Below are 19,561 nucleotides of genomic sequence, written 5' to 3'. Positions count from 1 at the left end.
CATTAACTTAAATAGCAACATGTCCCTTCTCCAGCTAAATCCATACATAAACAGATGCAACAACTGAAGTGTTATTGGGGGAGGGTGCTAAATACCTTTGCTTCTTAGGGACAGAGTGTTCGACCTCAATATGTTTCCCATGGAGCTCCACTTTACCTGTAAAATAAATGTTTATGTTGAAAAAAATGAGGCCATGTCCTCCATTCAGAGTGTAGACAGTGTATTGCATGTATTTGCCATATATAAATCATATTTACCATGTGACTGAGTTGTGTGTTGCTTAATTGTGTCTTATGTTGTCTAATATGCACTAATGCATGTTCAAAATAAGTAGTTAGTGCCCAATAACGCAATAGGCCTGTCATTGAAATATGATGGGCAAGAAGTTACCCTCCTGGCTCAAATGGAAAGCCATTCAATAATTGCGTTGTGAATGAACTCATCAACTACTATTTCACTTCCACACATTGTTGATCTTTTACAACTCATTCTTCCCAGTCCCTCATGTCATATAGAGTACAACAGAACACTTATAGTCCATTTGAAAAGGACATTGTCAAACATTTATTAAAAGCTGAAGATGCACATTTGCGTGCCCTAGAGTTCTTAGTGATCTATTTCAGGCATAACACACGAGCAGCATGGCGACCTTCGTGCTATATAGAACACATGACATGCTTCATATGTAGGAGATCATGGAGATACATGTAAGGAGATCATGGAGATACATGTAAGGAGATCATGGAGATACATGTAAGGAAATCAAGCCTGTTCGTGACTTGTGAGAAGAATGGGAAAGTAATTTGGCAATGTAATGGTCAAGGCAATCAAAGCCATTAATCTATGAAAGAATAGTGTCGATATATGCTTTTAAACTACACATATAACGCATTTTTATCTTAGCTATAGTGGCCTTTTCGCCAAAAGGGGGAGGTGTAAGATTTGATTCTACAGCTCTACGGAGTACACAGAACCTAGTCATACAAGGCACCAGAGAGCAAGGCTTCGGTAAGTACAATAAAAACGTGTGGCCAAAAGGCTGAAATATAGACATTTGGCTATCATATCCAGGACAAAACTGCGCTTTAGTGTATGTAAATAGACCTAAAATAGAATACGATTCGAGAAATCTGGATATCCTGATGTTCTCATTCAAATAGGTAGGCCTATGTGATGGGCCCCCTCTCCCTGTAAAAGTTGAGTATCTTGTTGTTCGGCTAAGCACTTCATAAACCTCTTCTCGATTATTATAGGCCTATGCAACATATTTGCTACGAAGTGTCTCTTAATTCTATCATGTCTTCTACTGGACAATTAGGATTGGGACGCGTGAGGGGAGTGGGCAAACCCTTATATATTTGAGCCTAGGTGGTTTCCCCATTGAATTAAATTACATAAAGGTACGACGCTATTGATGTGATCATTTACGTTCAATTACTTACCGGAAAATGCTTCAATGGCTTTCATAGCCCATTGGTCGTCCGGACAATCAACAAACGCGTAGCCAGTTTTCATAAGAAACTGCCCAGAGTATGGAATCTTGTTGTCATCAAAGGTTTTAACCAAGTCCTCTGCAGTCACGTTTTCATTGAGATTTCCAATGTATAGCTTGTTCATGTTGAAAAATAGAGGTCCTCCAATTGAAATGAAAAAATCTGAGCAACAAAACTTTTTTTCTTTGAAAACGCAACGAGATAGATCTACCCAGGATGATCACAGGTTGAAAACACTTGCAAATGTCCACAAGCAGTAAAAGAAAACGAAATACATTTATTTTCAAAGTAAAACTAAAAGAAAAAGGAAAAAAAGTTTAAAGTAATGGTAATGTTGTAGTCTGATTAAGTCCAATATTGAAGTGGAGAAACCTTGACTGCAGCAACCCAAGCGAATGAATCGCACAATGTAGAATGGATCAATTTGAATTAATTTGATGGTGGTTATGGTGGAATAGTGGTAGAAGTATGGCGGGATCGGGAGAAATGTTTTCCTCTCTCTGCCCCTCAACCTCGAGTTGTACCCTGCACTGTCACAGATCCTTCTGCCTGGCGATGGCACCGCCTCTAAACCGACTCGAATTCACAATTTTTTTTGTTTGCGAAGAGGAAACCACGTGGTATTGGAGTAGCTAGAGAAAGGGCCAGCCTCCTGGCGGCGTAGCTCACCAGATGAGTTTACGAAGCGAGCCTTCATGCTATGCCACCGTGCTGTCTGCGTATAGGCTTTATGCATACGTAGCTCACACATGCGCGAGTGTGCTGGGCATGTCTGATGTCTGCTGAATATCAGTCACCGGGAGGGGATACTTCCTTCAAGATGCGGATGTGTGTTTTGTCCTTTAAAAATATATAAATCATTCGCAGATTTTGGATAGGAACATAATGGATGACTATTGTGTCGGACGTCTGCGAGTTGTGGTCTACTTAGTTTAATATCAGCTCTTAGCTCATATACCATTTGGTCAAGACATTCACTCTTCAGCCCAGCTTTTGAAGTCATCCCGCCTCTCCAATGAAAATGCATTGTGATAAAGAATTTGGGCGCCAGGAGGATGTTACATGAATGTAAAATCATGAACTTCAAGTAATTTTCGAAAGTCTATAACAAAGGTTGTGAACATGGGCAAGGAGGCCAACATCAGTCAAGCAAGATACATTGTAACAAACTGCCGAGCGTGGAATGAAATTGTTACATTGTATCATTGTTTAGGTTCATTGTTTCACTCGTAACATTGTTGCATTCGCCTGAAACTAGAAGGCCTCGCTGGAGCAACGATTCATTGGTTTAAGGTTATTCTTCGGCCATATAGCCAGCCTTACAAGTTTTCCGTTTTCATCATATTTCTGTATAGGGCTTTTAGGAAACTGACAGCTCGCTGCACATGGTGTACACTACTCTACCAGGCAAAATACGCCCAATCCCCTGATTTAATTTTCAAAATGGAGGATCCAGTGGTGCAGGCCCCAAAAGCGCAAAGGGCAGCTTTTCATTGGAAGGGGAAATGGCAGAGCTTCTGCTGCAGTCAGTGTGCACAGTGTGCTCCACCGAAAGTCGTGTACTTCATAATGAACAGTCACGAACTTCGTGAGTTAAGTGTGTTTAATATAATAATTTAATTATCTCTGCAGACAGAACATAACTTTGAATAATTTTAACGATAATGAATCTGCATTGAGAGTGCAGCATATACTGTATTCAACGTGGCATATAGGCATACTGTATCGCTTTGTTGTAAAATGCCTTGCCTACAGACATTGGAGGGTTAAAAACTCAAAATCTTCCAACAATTTCATTATGCATAACACATGGCAACAGCTCACGTTATAACACAGGTGTTATGGAACGCTTGATTTGTGATGTATTAATTCAAATTAAAATGACAATAATATCACAATAATTAATGCTATACGAAGACTTGGGCTTGAGAACCAATCGCAAAATTATTTTTAGGCTAATGAAATGTTGTTAAAAAAATGAATTACACATTTTGACTAAACCTTACAGTAGGCTAAGTTTCGCTTAGATGCATCTACTCTATAACCTATTTAATATTAATAGCAGAATCTTTAGCCTATACATCTTCAGCGTCACACAGTAAGTGCAGATAGAACAATGGCCGAATTGTACTGAAAGGAAACTGACAAAATTCTGTTTCAAATTAGCCACTAGTAAGCCTAAAGAATAGGTACTGTGTACTTACATAGTTATTATACCAAGAACTTGAAATTCCATGTAACCACATGATATACAGTACCAGTCAAACGTTTGGACACACCTACTCATTCAAGGGTTTTCTTTATTTTGACTATTGTCTACATTGTAGAATAATAGCGAAGGCATCAAAACTATGAAAGAGCACACATGGAATCATGTAGTAACCAAAAAAGTGTTAAACAAATCAAAATATATTTCTTCAAAGTAGCTACCCTTTGCCTTGATGACAGCTTTGCATGCTCTCAATCAGCTTCATGAGGTAGTCACCTGGAATACAGGTGTGCCTTGTTAAAATGTGATTTGTGGAATTTCTTTCCTTTTTAATGTGTTTGAACCAATCGGGTGTGTTTGGAAAAGGTGGGGTTGGTATACAGAAGATAGCCTTATTTGGTAAAATACCAAGTCCATATTATGGCAAGAACAGCTCAAATAAGCAAAGTCAAACTACAGTCCATCATTACTTTAAATCAAATCAAATGTATTTATATAGCCCTTCTTACATCAGCTGATATATCAAAGTGCTGTACAGAAACCCAGCCTAAAACCCCAAACAGCAGGCAATGCAGGTGTAGAAGCACGGTGACTAGGAAAAACTCCCTAGAAAGGCCAAAACCTAGGAAGACACCTAGAGAGGAACCAGGCTATGAGGGGTGGCCAGTCCTCTTCTGGCTGTGCCGGGTGGAGATTATAAAAGAACATGGCCAAGATGTTAAAATGTTCATAAATGACCAGCATGGTCAAATAATAGTAATCACAGTGAACAGGTCAGGGTTCCATAGCCGCAGGCAGAACAGTTGAAACTGGAGCAGCAGCACGGCCAGGTGGACTGGGGACAACAAGGAGTCATCATGCCAGGTAGTCCCCTGAGGCATGGTCCTAGGGCTCAGGTCCTCTGAGAGAGAGAAAGAAAGAAAGAGAATTAAAGAGAGCATACTTACATTCACACAGGACACCGGATAAGACAGGAGAAATACTCCAGATATAACAGACTGACCCCCGACACAAACTACTGCAGCATAAATACTGGAGGCTGAGACGGGAGGGGTCAGGAGACACTGTGGCCCCATCCACTTTAAGACATGATGGTCAGTCAATCCAGAAAATGTAAAGAACTTTCTTCACATGCAGTCGCGAAAACCATCAAGCGTGGAAATACCCAGAGTTTCCTCTGCTGCAAAGGATAAGTTAAGTGTTACCAGCTTCAGATATTGCAGCCCAAATAAATGTACACAGACACATCTCAGCATCAACTGTTCAGAGGAGACTGTGTGAATCAGGCCTTCATGGTTGAATTGCTGCAAAGAAACCACTACTAAAGAACACCAATAAGAAGAAGATACTTGCTTGGGCCAAGAAACACAAGCAATGGACATTAAACTGGTGGAAATCCTTTGGTCTGATGAATCCAAATTGTAGATTTTTTGTTCCAATCGCCATGTCTTTGTGAGACGCAGAGTAGGTGAACGGATGATTTCTGCATGTGTGGTTCCCACCGTGAAGCATGAAGGAGGAGGTGTGATGGTGTGAGGGTGCTTTAATGGTGACACTGTCAGTGATTTATTTAGAATTCAAGGCACACTTAACCATCATGGCTACCACAGCATTCTGCAGCGATACGGCATCCCATCTGGTTTGCGCTTAGTGGGACTATCCTTTGTTTTTCAACAGGACAATGACCCAACACACCTCCAGGCTGTGTAAAGGCAATTTGACCAAGAAGGAGAGTGATGGAGTGGTGCATCAGATGACCTGGCCTCCACAATTACCCGACCTCAACCCAAATGAGATGGTTTAGGATGAGTTGGACCACATAGTGAAGGAAAAGCAGCCACCAAGTTCTCAGAATATGTGGGAACTCCTTCAAGACTGTTGGAAAAGCATTCCAGTTGAAGCTGGTTGAGAGAATGCCAAGAGTGTGCAAAGCTGTCATCAAGGCAAAGGGTGGCTACTTTGAAGAATCTAAAATCAAAAATATATTTCAATTTGTTTACCACTTTTTTGGTTACTACATGATTCCATGTGTGTTTCAACGTAAAAATAAAGAAAAACCCTTGAATGAGTAGGTTTCCAAACTTTGACTGGTACTGTATCTTCACTATTTCTTTTAAAAATTGTTTTACAAACACACAAATGCACATAATGAAAGTCAGTTTAAGATACAAAACTGTAAAAGACAAAAGGAACATATATTTTGAAAGTGCATATGGCCAAAACATACCATAACATTAGAAAAACAACATAGGCAAACACTTACAATACATACAATAATACACAAAACAATAGAATAATGAACACATAGGGATAATTCAGTTGATAATGAGGACTTGTACTTCACACTAGATTAAAAAAGATTCACAAAGACTAATGTATGGAGGAACTGCCACAGCCTAGTACATGCACTGTTTATGTTGAAAGCTATGAACAATGGCACCAGTCACTCAACAAAAACAAATGGTTGATGTCACTAAATATTGAGTCAACCCATATGTTTGGTGTTGTATCATTGCTGTAATTTGTATGGTGCAAAAATAATTTAAATTCTAGAACAAACTGCCTGGTCAAAGCTTAATTGGTTCAGTGGTTCCTATACTCTTATAAAATCAGCAAAAAAGAAACATCCTTTTTTCAGGACCCTTTCTTTCAAAGATTATTCGTAAAAATCCAAATAACTTCACAGATCTTCATTGTAAAGGGTTTAAACACTGTTTCCCATGCTTGTTCAACGAACCATAAACAATTAATGAACATGCACCTGTGGAACGGTCGTTAAGACACTAACAGCTTACAGATTGTAGGCAATTAAGGTTATGAAAACTTAGGACACTAAGAGGCCTTTCTACTGTAACAACACCTGCTCAGGATCGGTACATCCTGCTCAGGATCGGTACATCCGAACATCAAACCTGCGGGACAGGTACAGGATGCAACAACAACTTCCCGAGTTACACCAGGAACGCACAATCCCTCCATCAGTGCTCAGACTGTCCAGCATAGGCTGAGAGAGGCTGGACTGAGGGCTTGTAGGCCTGTTGTAAAGGCAAGTCCTCACCAGACATCACTGGCAACAATGTCGCCTATGGGAACAAACCCACCGCCGCTGGACCAGACAGGACTGGCAAAAAGTGCTCTTCACTGACGAGTCGCGGTTTTGTCTCACCAGAGCTGATTGTCAGATTTGCGTTTATCGTCAAAGGAATGATCGTTATACCGAGGCCTGTACTCTGGATCAGGATCGATTTGGAGGTGGAGGGTCCGTCATGGTCTGGGGCGGTGTGTCACAGCATCATCGGACTGAGCTTGTTGTCATTGCAGGCAATCTCAATGCTGTATGTTACAGGGAAGACATCCTCCTCCCTCATGTGGTACCCTTCCTGCCGGCTCATCCTGACATGACCCTCCAGCATGACAATGCCACCAGCCATACTGCTCGTTCTGTGCGTGATTTCCTGCAAGACAGGAATGTCAGTGTTCTGCCATGGCCAGCAAAGAGCCCGGATCTCAATCCCATTGAGCACGCCTGGGACTTGTTGGATCGGAGGGTGAGGGCTAGGGCCATTCCCACCAGAATCGTCCGGGAACTTGCAGGTGCCTTGGTGGAAGAGTGGGGTAACATCTCACAGCAAGAACTGGCAAATCTGGTGCAGTCCATGAGGAGATGCACTGCAGTACTTAATGCAGCTGGTGGCCACACCAGATACTGACTGTTACTTTTGATTTTGACCCCACCACCTTTGTTCAGGGACACATTATTCCATTTCTGTTAGTCACATGTCTGTGGAACTTGTTCAGTTTCTGTCTCAGTTGTTGAATCTTGCCATGTTCATACAAATGTTTAATGTTAAGTTTGCTGAAAATAAATGCAGTTGACTGTGAGAGGACGTGTCTTTTTTTTTACTGAGTTAACTTAATGTTAACGGGTTATTCAGTCTGGTACAATGTGGAAGTCTTAGTCACTAGGGAATTGAAGTTGTAACCCAGGAGGTTGCTACATTAGGTCAAATCACAAGATATTTAACATAAATTGCAGAAAATACCCAGAGGACAACTAAATAAATAACTCAAACTACTTTTAATGGTCTAAATGGAAAGGTTGCAAAGTCATGTTTTTTTGCTTATGTCTTGTGCACTCACTAAAACGATAAATGCAGGTATTATGGAGACCCACACACAACTGTGCATGATAGGGAACTGGTATTTACAGATGTATGATCTTAATTTGATCAATCTGTTGCAGGAAAACTTTCCTGCAATGCAGGCAATTTAAAACGTGTAGTGTATTTGACGTTAAAAACGGCTTCTGAAATCTGTAATTTCCTCTGAAATTTCAGACTTGAATTATCCCTTAAGAAAAATGTATTAAACTCTATAAAAATGTCCATTGATTATAAATCAACATAATAATTCACATTTCCTGTTGCTGCAGTATCATTTTTCTGATGGCTCTAATTAAGATGTATGGGATCACTGGTATGTAAAACACACACTGGTAATGGAATACATTGAACCCAGCTAAAAAGTTTGATAACTTAATGAAACAAATGAGGTTCTGATAACTTCATCATCAAATCAAATGTTATTTTTCACGTGTGCCAACAGGTGTAGACATTACAGTGAAATGCTTACCTACGAGCGCTTTCCCAATGACGCAGAGTTAAAAAGTAATTAAAAAAGAAAAAGTTGCAAACAATAAAATAACGAGGCTATATACAAGGAGTACCGGCACCGAGTCAATTTGCAAGGGTTGGAGGTAGTTGAGGTAATTGAGGTAATATGTAGGGTAGACGTGGGATAACTATCCCCCTGGGGTAGATGCCCCCAGCCCTATAATTCTCACAGAAACCACTTTGTTGTCTATTTTTCACTTTCCCTGGCTGCCACTACTGTTGCTTAACTAAAAATATTATCTGTTTCATCCCAAAAATGTAAGCCATTCTAACAAAACGATTCTGAGGAAAATGATTATAATAATTTTTGTTGGGTCTGTTGGAAATTCGGAGGTAATTTGATCTAATATTCATCATTTAGAAAAAAGTTATATATATATATATATATATATATATATATATAGAGAGAGAGATATATATATGTGTATCATCTAATCTATACACTTTATATATATATATATATATATATATATATATATATATATATATATATATATATATATGCATACAATTGGGAAGTTTAAATATAAATAATCCACTTGTTTTGAGATAAAAATTGTAATTAGCTTTTAATAAACCAGTAATATTTAAGGCAAGTGTGTTGGGGCTAACATTGAATTTCCCCCCCTTACATCATAGTGAGGATATTAATAGTGAGGTGTGCAATTGCATTTTGTTTCAATGTTTTGATTTTAGACTTTTAAGAGTTAATTACTAAAAAAATGTCGAATTAAAATGTATAAAATAGAGTTTAACACACTAATATTTGGGGGGGGGGCAATACCTGTTAATTAAATGGAAAACGTTAAATTAAATAACTACAACATTGTAGCCACTTAATTCCCTCCATAACTTGCTTGCCTTAGCGTGACCATAATTCATATACCTCATTTTTTTTTTACCAAACATTGCTTTTTTTGGATGCCAAGCAGTTGCCATTCAAGACCCTCTGGATGGTGCAGCCAACATATTGAAAATCAAGATAATTTTATTGTCCATTGTCCACGAATGTTCAACAAAAAGATGTGATCTACTTTATCCCAACCCCTCCGAAAGACACCCATAGCGTACACACACAGAGGGTGGCGAGGTTAAAGCAGAGGGTCAGCCATAGTACAACACCCCTGGAGTAGTTAAGGGAGTAAGTGCCTTGCTCAAGTGCACAATGGCAGGAGACGGCATCTAGGATACAGGAGTACCAGTGCTTTTGCTGTACAGAATCCCCTCTGTGCTTTTCAACCATCTCTCTGCTGCTATATGAGTGAGGGGGACACTGACGATAACTTTGTTATAGAGGTAACAACAGAGAATGCTGTTCAATCAGTGTTATGCACGGTCAATTACTAACTCTGGCACCCCAATTAAAAGTTTTTCTACATACAAAAACAGTTATGTCAGTTGATGCCTGATGGCACATCATAAGGGCATCCATTGTTGGGTGTTCCAAAGCCTCATTCTTCTTCACTGCTATTTCACTGGTCTACCAGCAACATGACTGTCTGTGTAACAGCAGCAGGTAGCCTAGCAGTTAGAAGGTTGGGCCAGTAACCGAAAGGTAGCTGGTTCGAATACCAAGCTGCACCTATGTAACAATGAAGCATAACTATTTTGTATATATATATATATGGGGTTTAAAGGGTGTTGTGTGGGTTGCTGTTTACATTGTGGGTTAAAAGCTGTGCAGATGGGAGAGTTATGGACGTGCTGTGCAAAACAAAAAACACCCACTTCCTACTTTGACTTTCACCAAATCAGCTCAACTCCCCTTCTTCACTGGTAGTGGTGGTTGTGTGTATGTATGTTTTGGGGGGAGGTGCAAAGAAGGAGGTCAAGAGGTTAGGATAAGCAGAGGTTGAATTGGGCGGGAATGCAGAACTAGAAGAATGGTGTCTCACCACTTCTTGCATGATGGGAAAAACCTAGTAAACACTGGTGATGTAATACCAAACTGCATTTATAAATTGAGCCATTAGTTAGGTTGGCTGCTACCGTCAAAATAACATGGAATGATTAGGTGTACTATCCTAAAAATACCATGGAATGATTAGGTGTACTATCCTAAAAATACCATGGAATGATTAGGTGTACTATCCTAAAAATACCATGGAATGATTAGGTGTACTATCCTAAAAATACCATGGAATGATTAGGTGTACTATTCTAAAAATACCATGGAATGATTAGGTGTACTATCCTAAAAATACCATGGAATGATTAGGTGTACTATCCTAAAAAATAACATGGAATGATTAGGTGTACTATCCTAAAAATACCATGGAATGATTAGGTGTACTATCCTAAAAAATAACATGGAATGATTAGGTGTACTATCCTAAAAATAACATGGAATGATTAGGTGTACTATCCTAAAAAATAACATGGAATGATTAGGTGTACTATCCTAAAAATACCATGGAATGATTAGGTGTACTATCCTAAAAATACCATGGAATGATTAGGTGTACTATCCTAAAAATACCATGGAATGATTAGGTGTACTATCCTAAAAATACCATGGAATGATTAGGTGGAATACCCTCAAAATACCATGGAATGATTAGGTGGAATACCCTCAAAATACCATGGAATGATTAGGTGTACTATCCTAAAAATACCATGGAAATCCCTGTGACACAAACGTAATATTGTTGATTTAAAAAAGGGGCGAGACTCCCATTTCCAAGTGCCTAACACACAACATATTTGTAAGGAGAACTTTGTGGATGGAAAGAACAGCTTGCAAAACATTGATGGACCAAAGGCGATGAAAGAAAGTTCCACTGTATTAATCTAACATGGTGGCTAGTTTCTTTTGAGTTTGAACTAACTGTATCCTTGTCACTCCACCTGTCTTGCAAAGCGATGTCCTCTCAACCACTTTCTATGGACCCTTTTCTGATTTCTCTGTATTCTCCATTTTATATCTGAGATAGACATCTAAGTAGGAAACTAAAACCTAAACTGCATGAAACATACGCAGTGGGTCAGCAACGAGGAAGACTGTATGGAGTTCAGCAATCGTACAAGGTCTTACCGTGTTCCCACTCTTACACTGGTATAATGGCTGCATGGTACATGAGTAAGAATGTTTCTATTCAATTATGTTTCTATTCAATGATTCAATGATGTTGGTGATACTATATTTACCAAGATGTCCTCTCTTTTTCTTGTTACATTTAATGAAAATGTAGCTTCATAAGCTACAGCATAAACCTTTGGGCTCACATAACATAACATCAGTGGTGTAAAGTACTTAAGTAAAAATACTTTAAAGTACTACTTCAGTAGTTTTTTGGGGTATCTGTACTTTACTATTTATATTTTACTTGTACTCGACTACATTCCTAAAGAAAATATGTACTTTATACTCCCATACATATTCCCCGACACCCTAAAGTACTCATTACAAATGCTCTGGCAGGACAGCAATATGGTCCAATTGACAAACCTATCAATATAACATGTCATTCCTACTGCCTATGATCTGGCGGACTTACTAGACATGTATGAGTGTTGGAATGTGTGTCCCTGGCTGTCCGTTAATAGAAAAAAAACAAGAACATTTTACAATTTGGCTGGCTTAATATAAGCATTTACTTTTTACACCTTCTCAAGTACTTTTTCCACCACTGTACTTAAGTACATTTAAAACCAGATTGTTAATACTTTTACTGAAGTACTATTTTACTGGGTGACTTTCACTTTTACTTGAGTCCTTTTCTAGTAAGGTATCTTTACTTTTACTCAAGTAGGACAATTGAGTACTTTTCCCACCACTGCATAGCCTCTGCATAAAACGGTTCAAAGTACAATTTTTAGAGGCATCAAAACACGAGGTGATCTTGGTAGTTAATGAAAATAAATGGAAAGAAGATGTGATGAAGATAGAAGCAATTCCAGTAAAGTAATAGTAGTAATAATAATATCTGTCATGTATTTCCACAAAAAACAGCTGCAGTTGATGAACCGTCTACTGATCATTGATCAAATTAGGTGAGAAAAAAACCACAGCTCAAGAGAATTCAAATGCAATTTTCTCAATGAAGATGAGACTGCATGCCAACAAGGACACGAGGCTCCGCTGCTGCTGCTCTACCTAAGAGGCAGTACCGGACAGCCACCCAAAACGGTTTGTCAGTTTGTCTTTAGGGTGTGTTCTACACTACACTTGTTTTCGTGGCATAATCGTAACAAGAGATTTGATACCTAGAAGAAGAGACATGTAGTAAACACAGTGAAGCGTTATTGTAAATAGCCAAGAGGGACACCATGTTGACACGCAAGACACAATCAAGAGCCGGAAGGGAAGTGACATACTGCAAACATGGTATTACATTTTAGAATGTAAAGTATTGTGTGCGATTTAGGCGGAACACCTGAGGGGAGAACACATTGGTTCAGCATCTATCCAATATTGTCATAGAACACATCATCTTGTATTTATCGTTTCCACCTTTGGAGAAGATACATGAAACATCCAATGAGAATGTGCCATATGTACCATCACAGTGATGGCTCTTTATGATCCCAGTAGAGGTTGACTGACTGGAGATGGAGTGTTTGCGTGCTAGCATAGCCTACACAGCCAAAATATCCTAAGATATAAAGAAAACTTAATTCATACCGTCTTACTGGCATTGTGACCCTGGATATTCATATGCACTGTCATCTACAACAGATACATACTACTATAGTATGTAAGGATTCCAAAGGTAGTTTAGACAATGCTTGACTATACACATCAGGTTTATGTCTGTGTATTGGTTCAATCTGCGTAAGGTAATGATGATGTTTATCATTCTCAGTGGGCGTCAGTCTTTGGCTATGTCCCAAATATTCCCACATAATGCACTATTTTTGACCAGAGCCATATGGGTCCTGGCCAAAAGTAGTGCACTATAAAGGGAATAAGGTGCCATTTGGGATGCATCTGCAGCTATATTACATCATCTGTTTGATTGAGGACCCCCATCCTATTCCAGATTTACTTATCTCAGGGGACAGTAGGACTCGTTAGAGTCCTAAAGTGTGCTACCTTTTCAGAGGCTTGTATAGGATATCAATGGGTCAGGGTGCTGTTTGTTAAGTGTTGTTTCTTGTTTGTGTTTTCCTTCTGGTTGTCAGTCAGTCTTACCTTCTGTGGTACTACACACTTCCTAATGTGAAGGTTGGCTACATGAATGTAATAAGAATACATGGTAGTGTGCTTTCGGGAACATTTTTTGTGCATTTTAAATTTCCATGGTGACTTACGTTTCTACCCATTTAGAGAATTACAGTGTTTTAGTGAGAATGTGGCCAGATTTAGTACATGGCATTTTTTTCTCCAATTTGAATGTCAAATCAAACTGGAAGTGAGGATGCTAGTCTAAAAAGTATTAAAACATCAGCTTTAAAGTCTGGAACCAAACATGTAATGTTACAGAGTAGATATGGCTAAAAGGGTATTACATTCCTGTTCTTCAAAGCCTGAAACAGGCGTGGGTGTATAAACATCATTATTCAAAAGTGTGTCTTACTTGATACAGCATTTGTGGAACTAAAACATAAAAATATATATATTTTGCAAGGCACATATTTAGGAAAATAAGTCCAAGAAGTTCACAGTAAATTCAGACAGAAGTTGAACAACAACAACATTATAAAGGTTATAAAGTTTCATGCTTTAAAAGATTTACAACTAAATATTTGTTAAAAAGTTTAATTCAACCTCAATTTCATGACAGGAAAAACTGCTAAAACTCTATAAACATTTCAGTCAATTTGATCCATGTTTATAACAACGATACAGAAAAACAAAGACTTATTTATGATACTTCATAATTCTGTTCATTACAGAAACAAAGACAACTGTGGCAGATGAACAGTTACTAAACACGTTTTTAGTAACATTAAGGGATGTATTTTGTAATTGAATTGTACTCAAAAGAATCATGTTAGAGACTTATTACTATTCACCAAATATATTCTTACACAATTTATATATATCAAAACATAATTTGAGGTTATTGTATTCCCTATGAGAGATATTAGTCAGTGATCAAAACATTGTTATATGATATTTTAGGTAGAAGGACAAGGTAGAAATTACTAGGTTTGTTCATATTAAGTCAAAGGCTACGAAACCGAAGTAAATAAAAACGTTAAAAAATGTACTTATTGAAAATCTTAGTAATTCTTACCATTGACTTGTTCAGAAATGTCTCATGTGTCGTTCTCTGATAGTTTCTGTTGTTTCAGTCAATGCTCAAAATGGAGCGAGAGAGAGAGAAAGAGCGAGGGAAAGAGAGAGAGAGAGAGAAAGAGGGAGAGCGAGGGAAAGAGAGAGAGAGAAAGAGGGAGAGCGAGGGAAAGAGAGAGAGAGAAAGAGGGAGAGCGAGGGAAAGAGAGAGAGAGAAAGAGGGAGAGCGAGAGAGAAATAGTGAGTGCGAGGGAAAGAGAGAGAGAAAGAGGGAGAGCGAGAGAGAAAGAGTGAGTGAGTGAGAGAGAGAGAGAGAGAGAGAGAGAGAGAGAGAGAGAGAGAGAGAGAGAGAGAGAGAGAGAGAGAGAGAGAGAGAGAGAGAGAGAGAGAGAGAGAGAGGAAAGAGAGAGAGAAAGAGGGAGAGCGAGGGAAAGAGAGAGAGAGAGAGAGAAGAGGGCAAAGTTATTTCCGACGAGAAAAGCGCCAACAGGAAAAAAACGGAGTTATACCCTGAACAAATATGAAAAGAAATAAAACGGTGTTCAGTTATTTTTTTCAATATCCCCAAGTTTTCGGTAGCCTAATTGCAATTGCCACTTTCAATCAATTATGAACTTGCCTTGCTCAAAACACGAATGGCTTAAATATTTCTTTGAAAATCACAAATAGTTTTGATTTTGAATTTTTGTGCATGTGATTTTGTTTGCTACTTCATTAACCCATAATCTATTGCTTGTTTGTCATATTATCTAGCAATATCAGCAAATCTGCCCGATATTCCACTCATTAATCAATTGCTACAGAAGATCTTTAAGAACATAAACAGTTATGTGTTCAGAAGAATGATCGATCAAGAGGTGGTCCTAGACGTGTCACCCACCCAGATTGTTCTGCTCGTAGCTACCCCCACCAAGTGGACACGCTGAGATAACGCATTGCATGTGCACATAAATGAACTAAAATGGTTCAAATGTATAATGTTTTTCCTCAACTCAAAACATAACCCACCATGAACATTATTTTTATGTTGTATTATCCTTCATTAAACAGTAATCCGTTAACAGGCCTGTAAGGGAAATTATTAAATCATCATAGAATACTAAACTTTATTTTCAAATGATGTTTTTTTTAATACTGAATGCAGGCTACTGCAGCGAAGTACACATTTTAAATACAATAGCCTAACAAACAATATAAAATCAAACATATAAAATACATGCACACATAGGCTACATTGTTACATATGCTGGCTAAAGCCAAACTATGATTTCTTCAGCATATCGAAGTAGCTTATCTCTTATCAAACATGACTAGAGGCTGACTGCAATGATGTTAGCTTACTTTCACGGGAATATTTCACAACAAATTTAATAATTAACTGTTGTGGACTATCTGGTTAAATCCCTTTTGTATTTGAAATGTATTCAATTTATTAGAAGCTATCACAGAAAATCTTTTTTTGAGTCATCGTTAATTATTGTATTATAAAATTGTTAACTTATGTTTTGGAACGATAGAACAATTCTTCAAATTTCTCATCAACAGTTCTATTGAAAGCGCAAACGAAAAGCTATCGAAAAGGCATATAATTACAAATCAACGCTCACCTTAAACGAATCAGACCATCACAAGGGAAAACATGACATGAAATAGCTTTCCAGGTGTAAGTGTGAACATGTCATTGAATACACCTTTGTTTTCTTTGAGTTTCTATTGTATAAATTGTGTAGTAATTATAATGATAATAATATAAATAATAGGATACAAATGATATACTACAATAGACATCTGAAATGGTGTCAAGACTGCCTACTAACTTAACAATTCATGTTTGCAGAGTATATTCCGTTTGAAATTCAACACACATGTCATATGAATAATTACAAAACAAAACTCAAGAGACTTGATCAGTTACTACATCGAATAAACAAGGAACAGTATGGCGCGACCTCGAAGTTATGCATTGGAAACCCATCAGCATCATATTGAATCTTGTACAATTTCGAAATGACAAAAACATACTGGATCCCTGTATCAAAATTGACTCAATTCTTTCAATATACTGTATTTCATACCAATTGTCTATGTTGTTGTCGGTTGGGATGCAGCTAGCTACCTGTTGAGTTGAAAGAAAGCGCCTCCCGCCCATCTCAATAATAGGCAGTGTGTGAGGGAGGGTCGATAGAATGAAGGTATTTGGTCCGTCAGATAGAAGGAGGGTTTACGAATCCAACATTATCACGATTGAAGATGAATACTGTATAAAACGTATGTCAAAAAGTCGTTTTAAAAACGTATAAATTAAATAGGCCTATAGAACAATAGCAACATGTTATTCGTGGAGGAGACAACTGGAGAGAATGACTGTCTCACATTAAGCTGTCATCAACTAATGTACTAGTCTATCAATCACAAATGTTTCATCATGAAGTTGTGGCTTTCTATATGGTTTCATCAATAGTTAAGATCAATAGTCTTTTTTTGGGGTCTGAATTCAATGTTTTAATCCTCTTTTAAACTGTTAATATAACTACATTTGAGAAAAGAAAAACATAATTAGAAATAATCAATAAATTCAATCAATAAAATCTGTGAAACTCTAACAGATGAAAGCCTTACTGCCTGTGCCTGACAAGCACACAACATTGCCCAAAGTCTAAGAAAGAAAATAATGCATTCATAAAACGTTCTTTTACGTAGTCCAAAGCAGGCTACCCTCAGAATAGCCAACATTTCAACATTTATCCAGTAGTCCCTTATCTCACATGATGGAATGTTCTCATTTTAGTCAAGTTTCACATGTAGCATAGATTCATGTAATTCCTGTGTATTAATATACAGAGTGAAGTTAAAGAGAGGCACAATTTTGGATTTAGAACTTATTTTACCCAGTCTGATAAACACTCCAAACAGCATACCCGACCGCTTGGAGGTATCTGCATGGTCCTAAAGCACACCGGAGCTCGTTTTGTATCTCATTCCAATCATAAAACTGGGGGGAGACAAAATTATTGGCACCCTTAATAAAGATTAACAAAAAAAGACTGCATAAAATAAATTATACAAATACTGAGCTACTGTATTTTGTATGCCCACATTTGTATTTTATACTAATACAATTGCTCAGAAAGAGATGTTTAACAAGTAATACTTTTTTCTCTCAAAAAGATAGGATCAAAATGATTGTCACCCATGTTTTCAGTACCATTCAATACCTCACCTTGCAAGGATAACGTCACTGAACCTTTAAAAAAAATGGAGAACACATTGGGACCATTCTTCCATACAGAATCGTTCCAGGTCATTGCTTATAGTCCATGTTCAGTTAAAACCACACATTTTCAATGGTGTTCAAGTCCGGAGACTAAGATGGCCATTGCACAATTAAGATTTTGTGGTCAATCAACAATTTCTTTGTGGATTTTGTTGTGTCCTTGGGGTTATTGTGTTGCTGGAAGATCAAGTGTCAGCCTCCTGGCAGAGGCAACCAGGTTTTTAGCTCAAATGTCGTGGTACTGGGTAAAGTTCATGATGCCGTTGACCAAACAAGTGCACCAGGACCAGTGGAGACAAAATAGCCTCAAAACATCAAAGATCCACCACAATATTTTACAGCAGGTATGGGGTTCTTTTCTGCTTATGCATCCTTATTGACGCCAAGCTCGCCACTGGTGTGCTGGCAGAGTGCGAACTATACCGTGACATTCTGGGGGGTCTCAATTTTCTTCAAAGAACCTCCTACATTTGGAGGATACCTAGTCAGTTGCACAACTAAATGCATTCAACCGAAATGTGTCTTCCACATTTAACCCAATCCCTCTGAATCAGAGAGATGTGGGAGGGATTCCTTAATTGACATCCATGTCATCGGCGCCTGGGGAGAAATTATTGTTGGGGGTTAACTGCCTTGTCAAGGGCAAAACGGCAGATTCTTACACCTTGCTGGCTCAGGGATTTGAACCAGCACCTTTTAATTAGGAGTGAACACAACCAATCTTACTGTCAAACAAAAAGTGTAATGACATTCAGCAATTGTCATTGGGTCTTCACTCTTGCACCCTGAATTAATTGATTTGTCTTGCTGACAGAAGGACCTTTTTTGTAAAAAGAAAAGTTGGGACACCTGAAAAGGGGCTGAGATACGGGACTGTCCCGGGTGCAGCCACATGGGGGGGGGTATGGTTTAAACCATGACACAGAGGTGGGGGTGTTCATTTAATTTGGAATAAGCATTTATTTTAATATTTACCACTGTCGCAGTACAAGTTACATTTTAACAAATAGGAGAATGGTTAAATTAGCATTAATTATTTAGAGACCTCCCCAAAGTTTGACTTTGTTGCATTTAGGGGGACTCATGTCTCATTCAGGGGGTCGGAGTTTGCTAAATAGCATTGGCACTTGGATTGGAACCGGTCAGATGAGAGGAAAAAGAAGCTCTTTGACCACCGACACCAGTGGTGGGTTTGGTGACGAAATGCATAAGCAGAAAAGAACCACATACCTACTGTAAAATATGGTGGTGGAGCTTTGATGTTATGGGGCTATTTTGCTTTCACTGGTCCTGGGGCCCTTATGGTCAACTGCATCGTGAACTTTACCCAGTACCAGGACATTTTAGCCAAAAACCTGGTTGCCTCTTGATGGACGACTCAAATTGAATTCTTCCGCTGCTCTGATTGCAAAACGTTTGTGGGAGTGGCTAGGTGTTTGCCCAGACCAATGTGGTTGGGTAGCCAGGCAAGGTTGCTGAAACTTAGCCTCAAGTGGATCTTCCAGCAAAGACAATAACCCCAAGCACACATCAAAATCCACAAAGAAATTGTTAATTGACCACAAAAAGCAACATAATTTCAGAACTGACTACATATGGGGCTTACGGGACTTGTAGTCCTCCTTGGTATTACCAGTGGCTGGGCTGAAGCCCTCAACTGAATGCCTAGAAAATTGTCACTATTAATAATATAAATACTTGCACTGAAACAGAATGCCACAGATCAAAATA

The 19,561-nt window shown here is 38.5% G+C and overlaps 1 protein-coding gene across 3 annotated transcripts in view; it reads right to left on the bottom strand.

Moving 5' to 3' along the window:
* LOC118384437 (insulin-like growth factor 2 mRNA-binding protein 1) overlaps window positions 1-2,157 on the bottom strand; it is a 60,161-nt gene extending 58,004 nt beyond the window's left edge. For 2 of the 3 annotated variants that reach the window (XM_035770981.2, XM_035770982.2), the window contains exons 1-2: window positions 1,443-2,156; window positions 96-156 (exon numbers count right to left, since the gene is read on the bottom strand). In XM_035770981.2, coding sequence (XP_035626874.1) covers window positions 96-156; window positions 1,443-1,617 — 236 coding nt within the window. In that variant the 5' untranslated portion in view covers window positions 1,618-2,156. Of the gene's footprint in view, window positions 1-95; window positions 157-1,442 lie in introns of all 3 variants that reach the window. The other variant, XM_035770983.2, reaches the window with a different exon arrangement.
* Window positions 2,158-19,561: the final 17,404 nt, after the last annotated feature.

This window comes from Oncorhynchus keta, chromosome 5 (genome assembly GCF_023373465.1).
Source record: "Oncorhynchus keta strain PuntledgeMale-10-30-2019 chromosome 5, Oket_V2, whole genome shotgun sequence".
In the NCBI taxonomy this organism is placed as follows: domain Eukaryota; kingdom Metazoa; phylum Chordata; class Actinopteri; order Salmoniformes; family Salmonidae; genus Oncorhynchus; species Oncorhynchus keta.
Note: the sequence above shows the minus strand (reverse complement) of the source record. Positions and strands in the feature narration are given on the sequence as shown.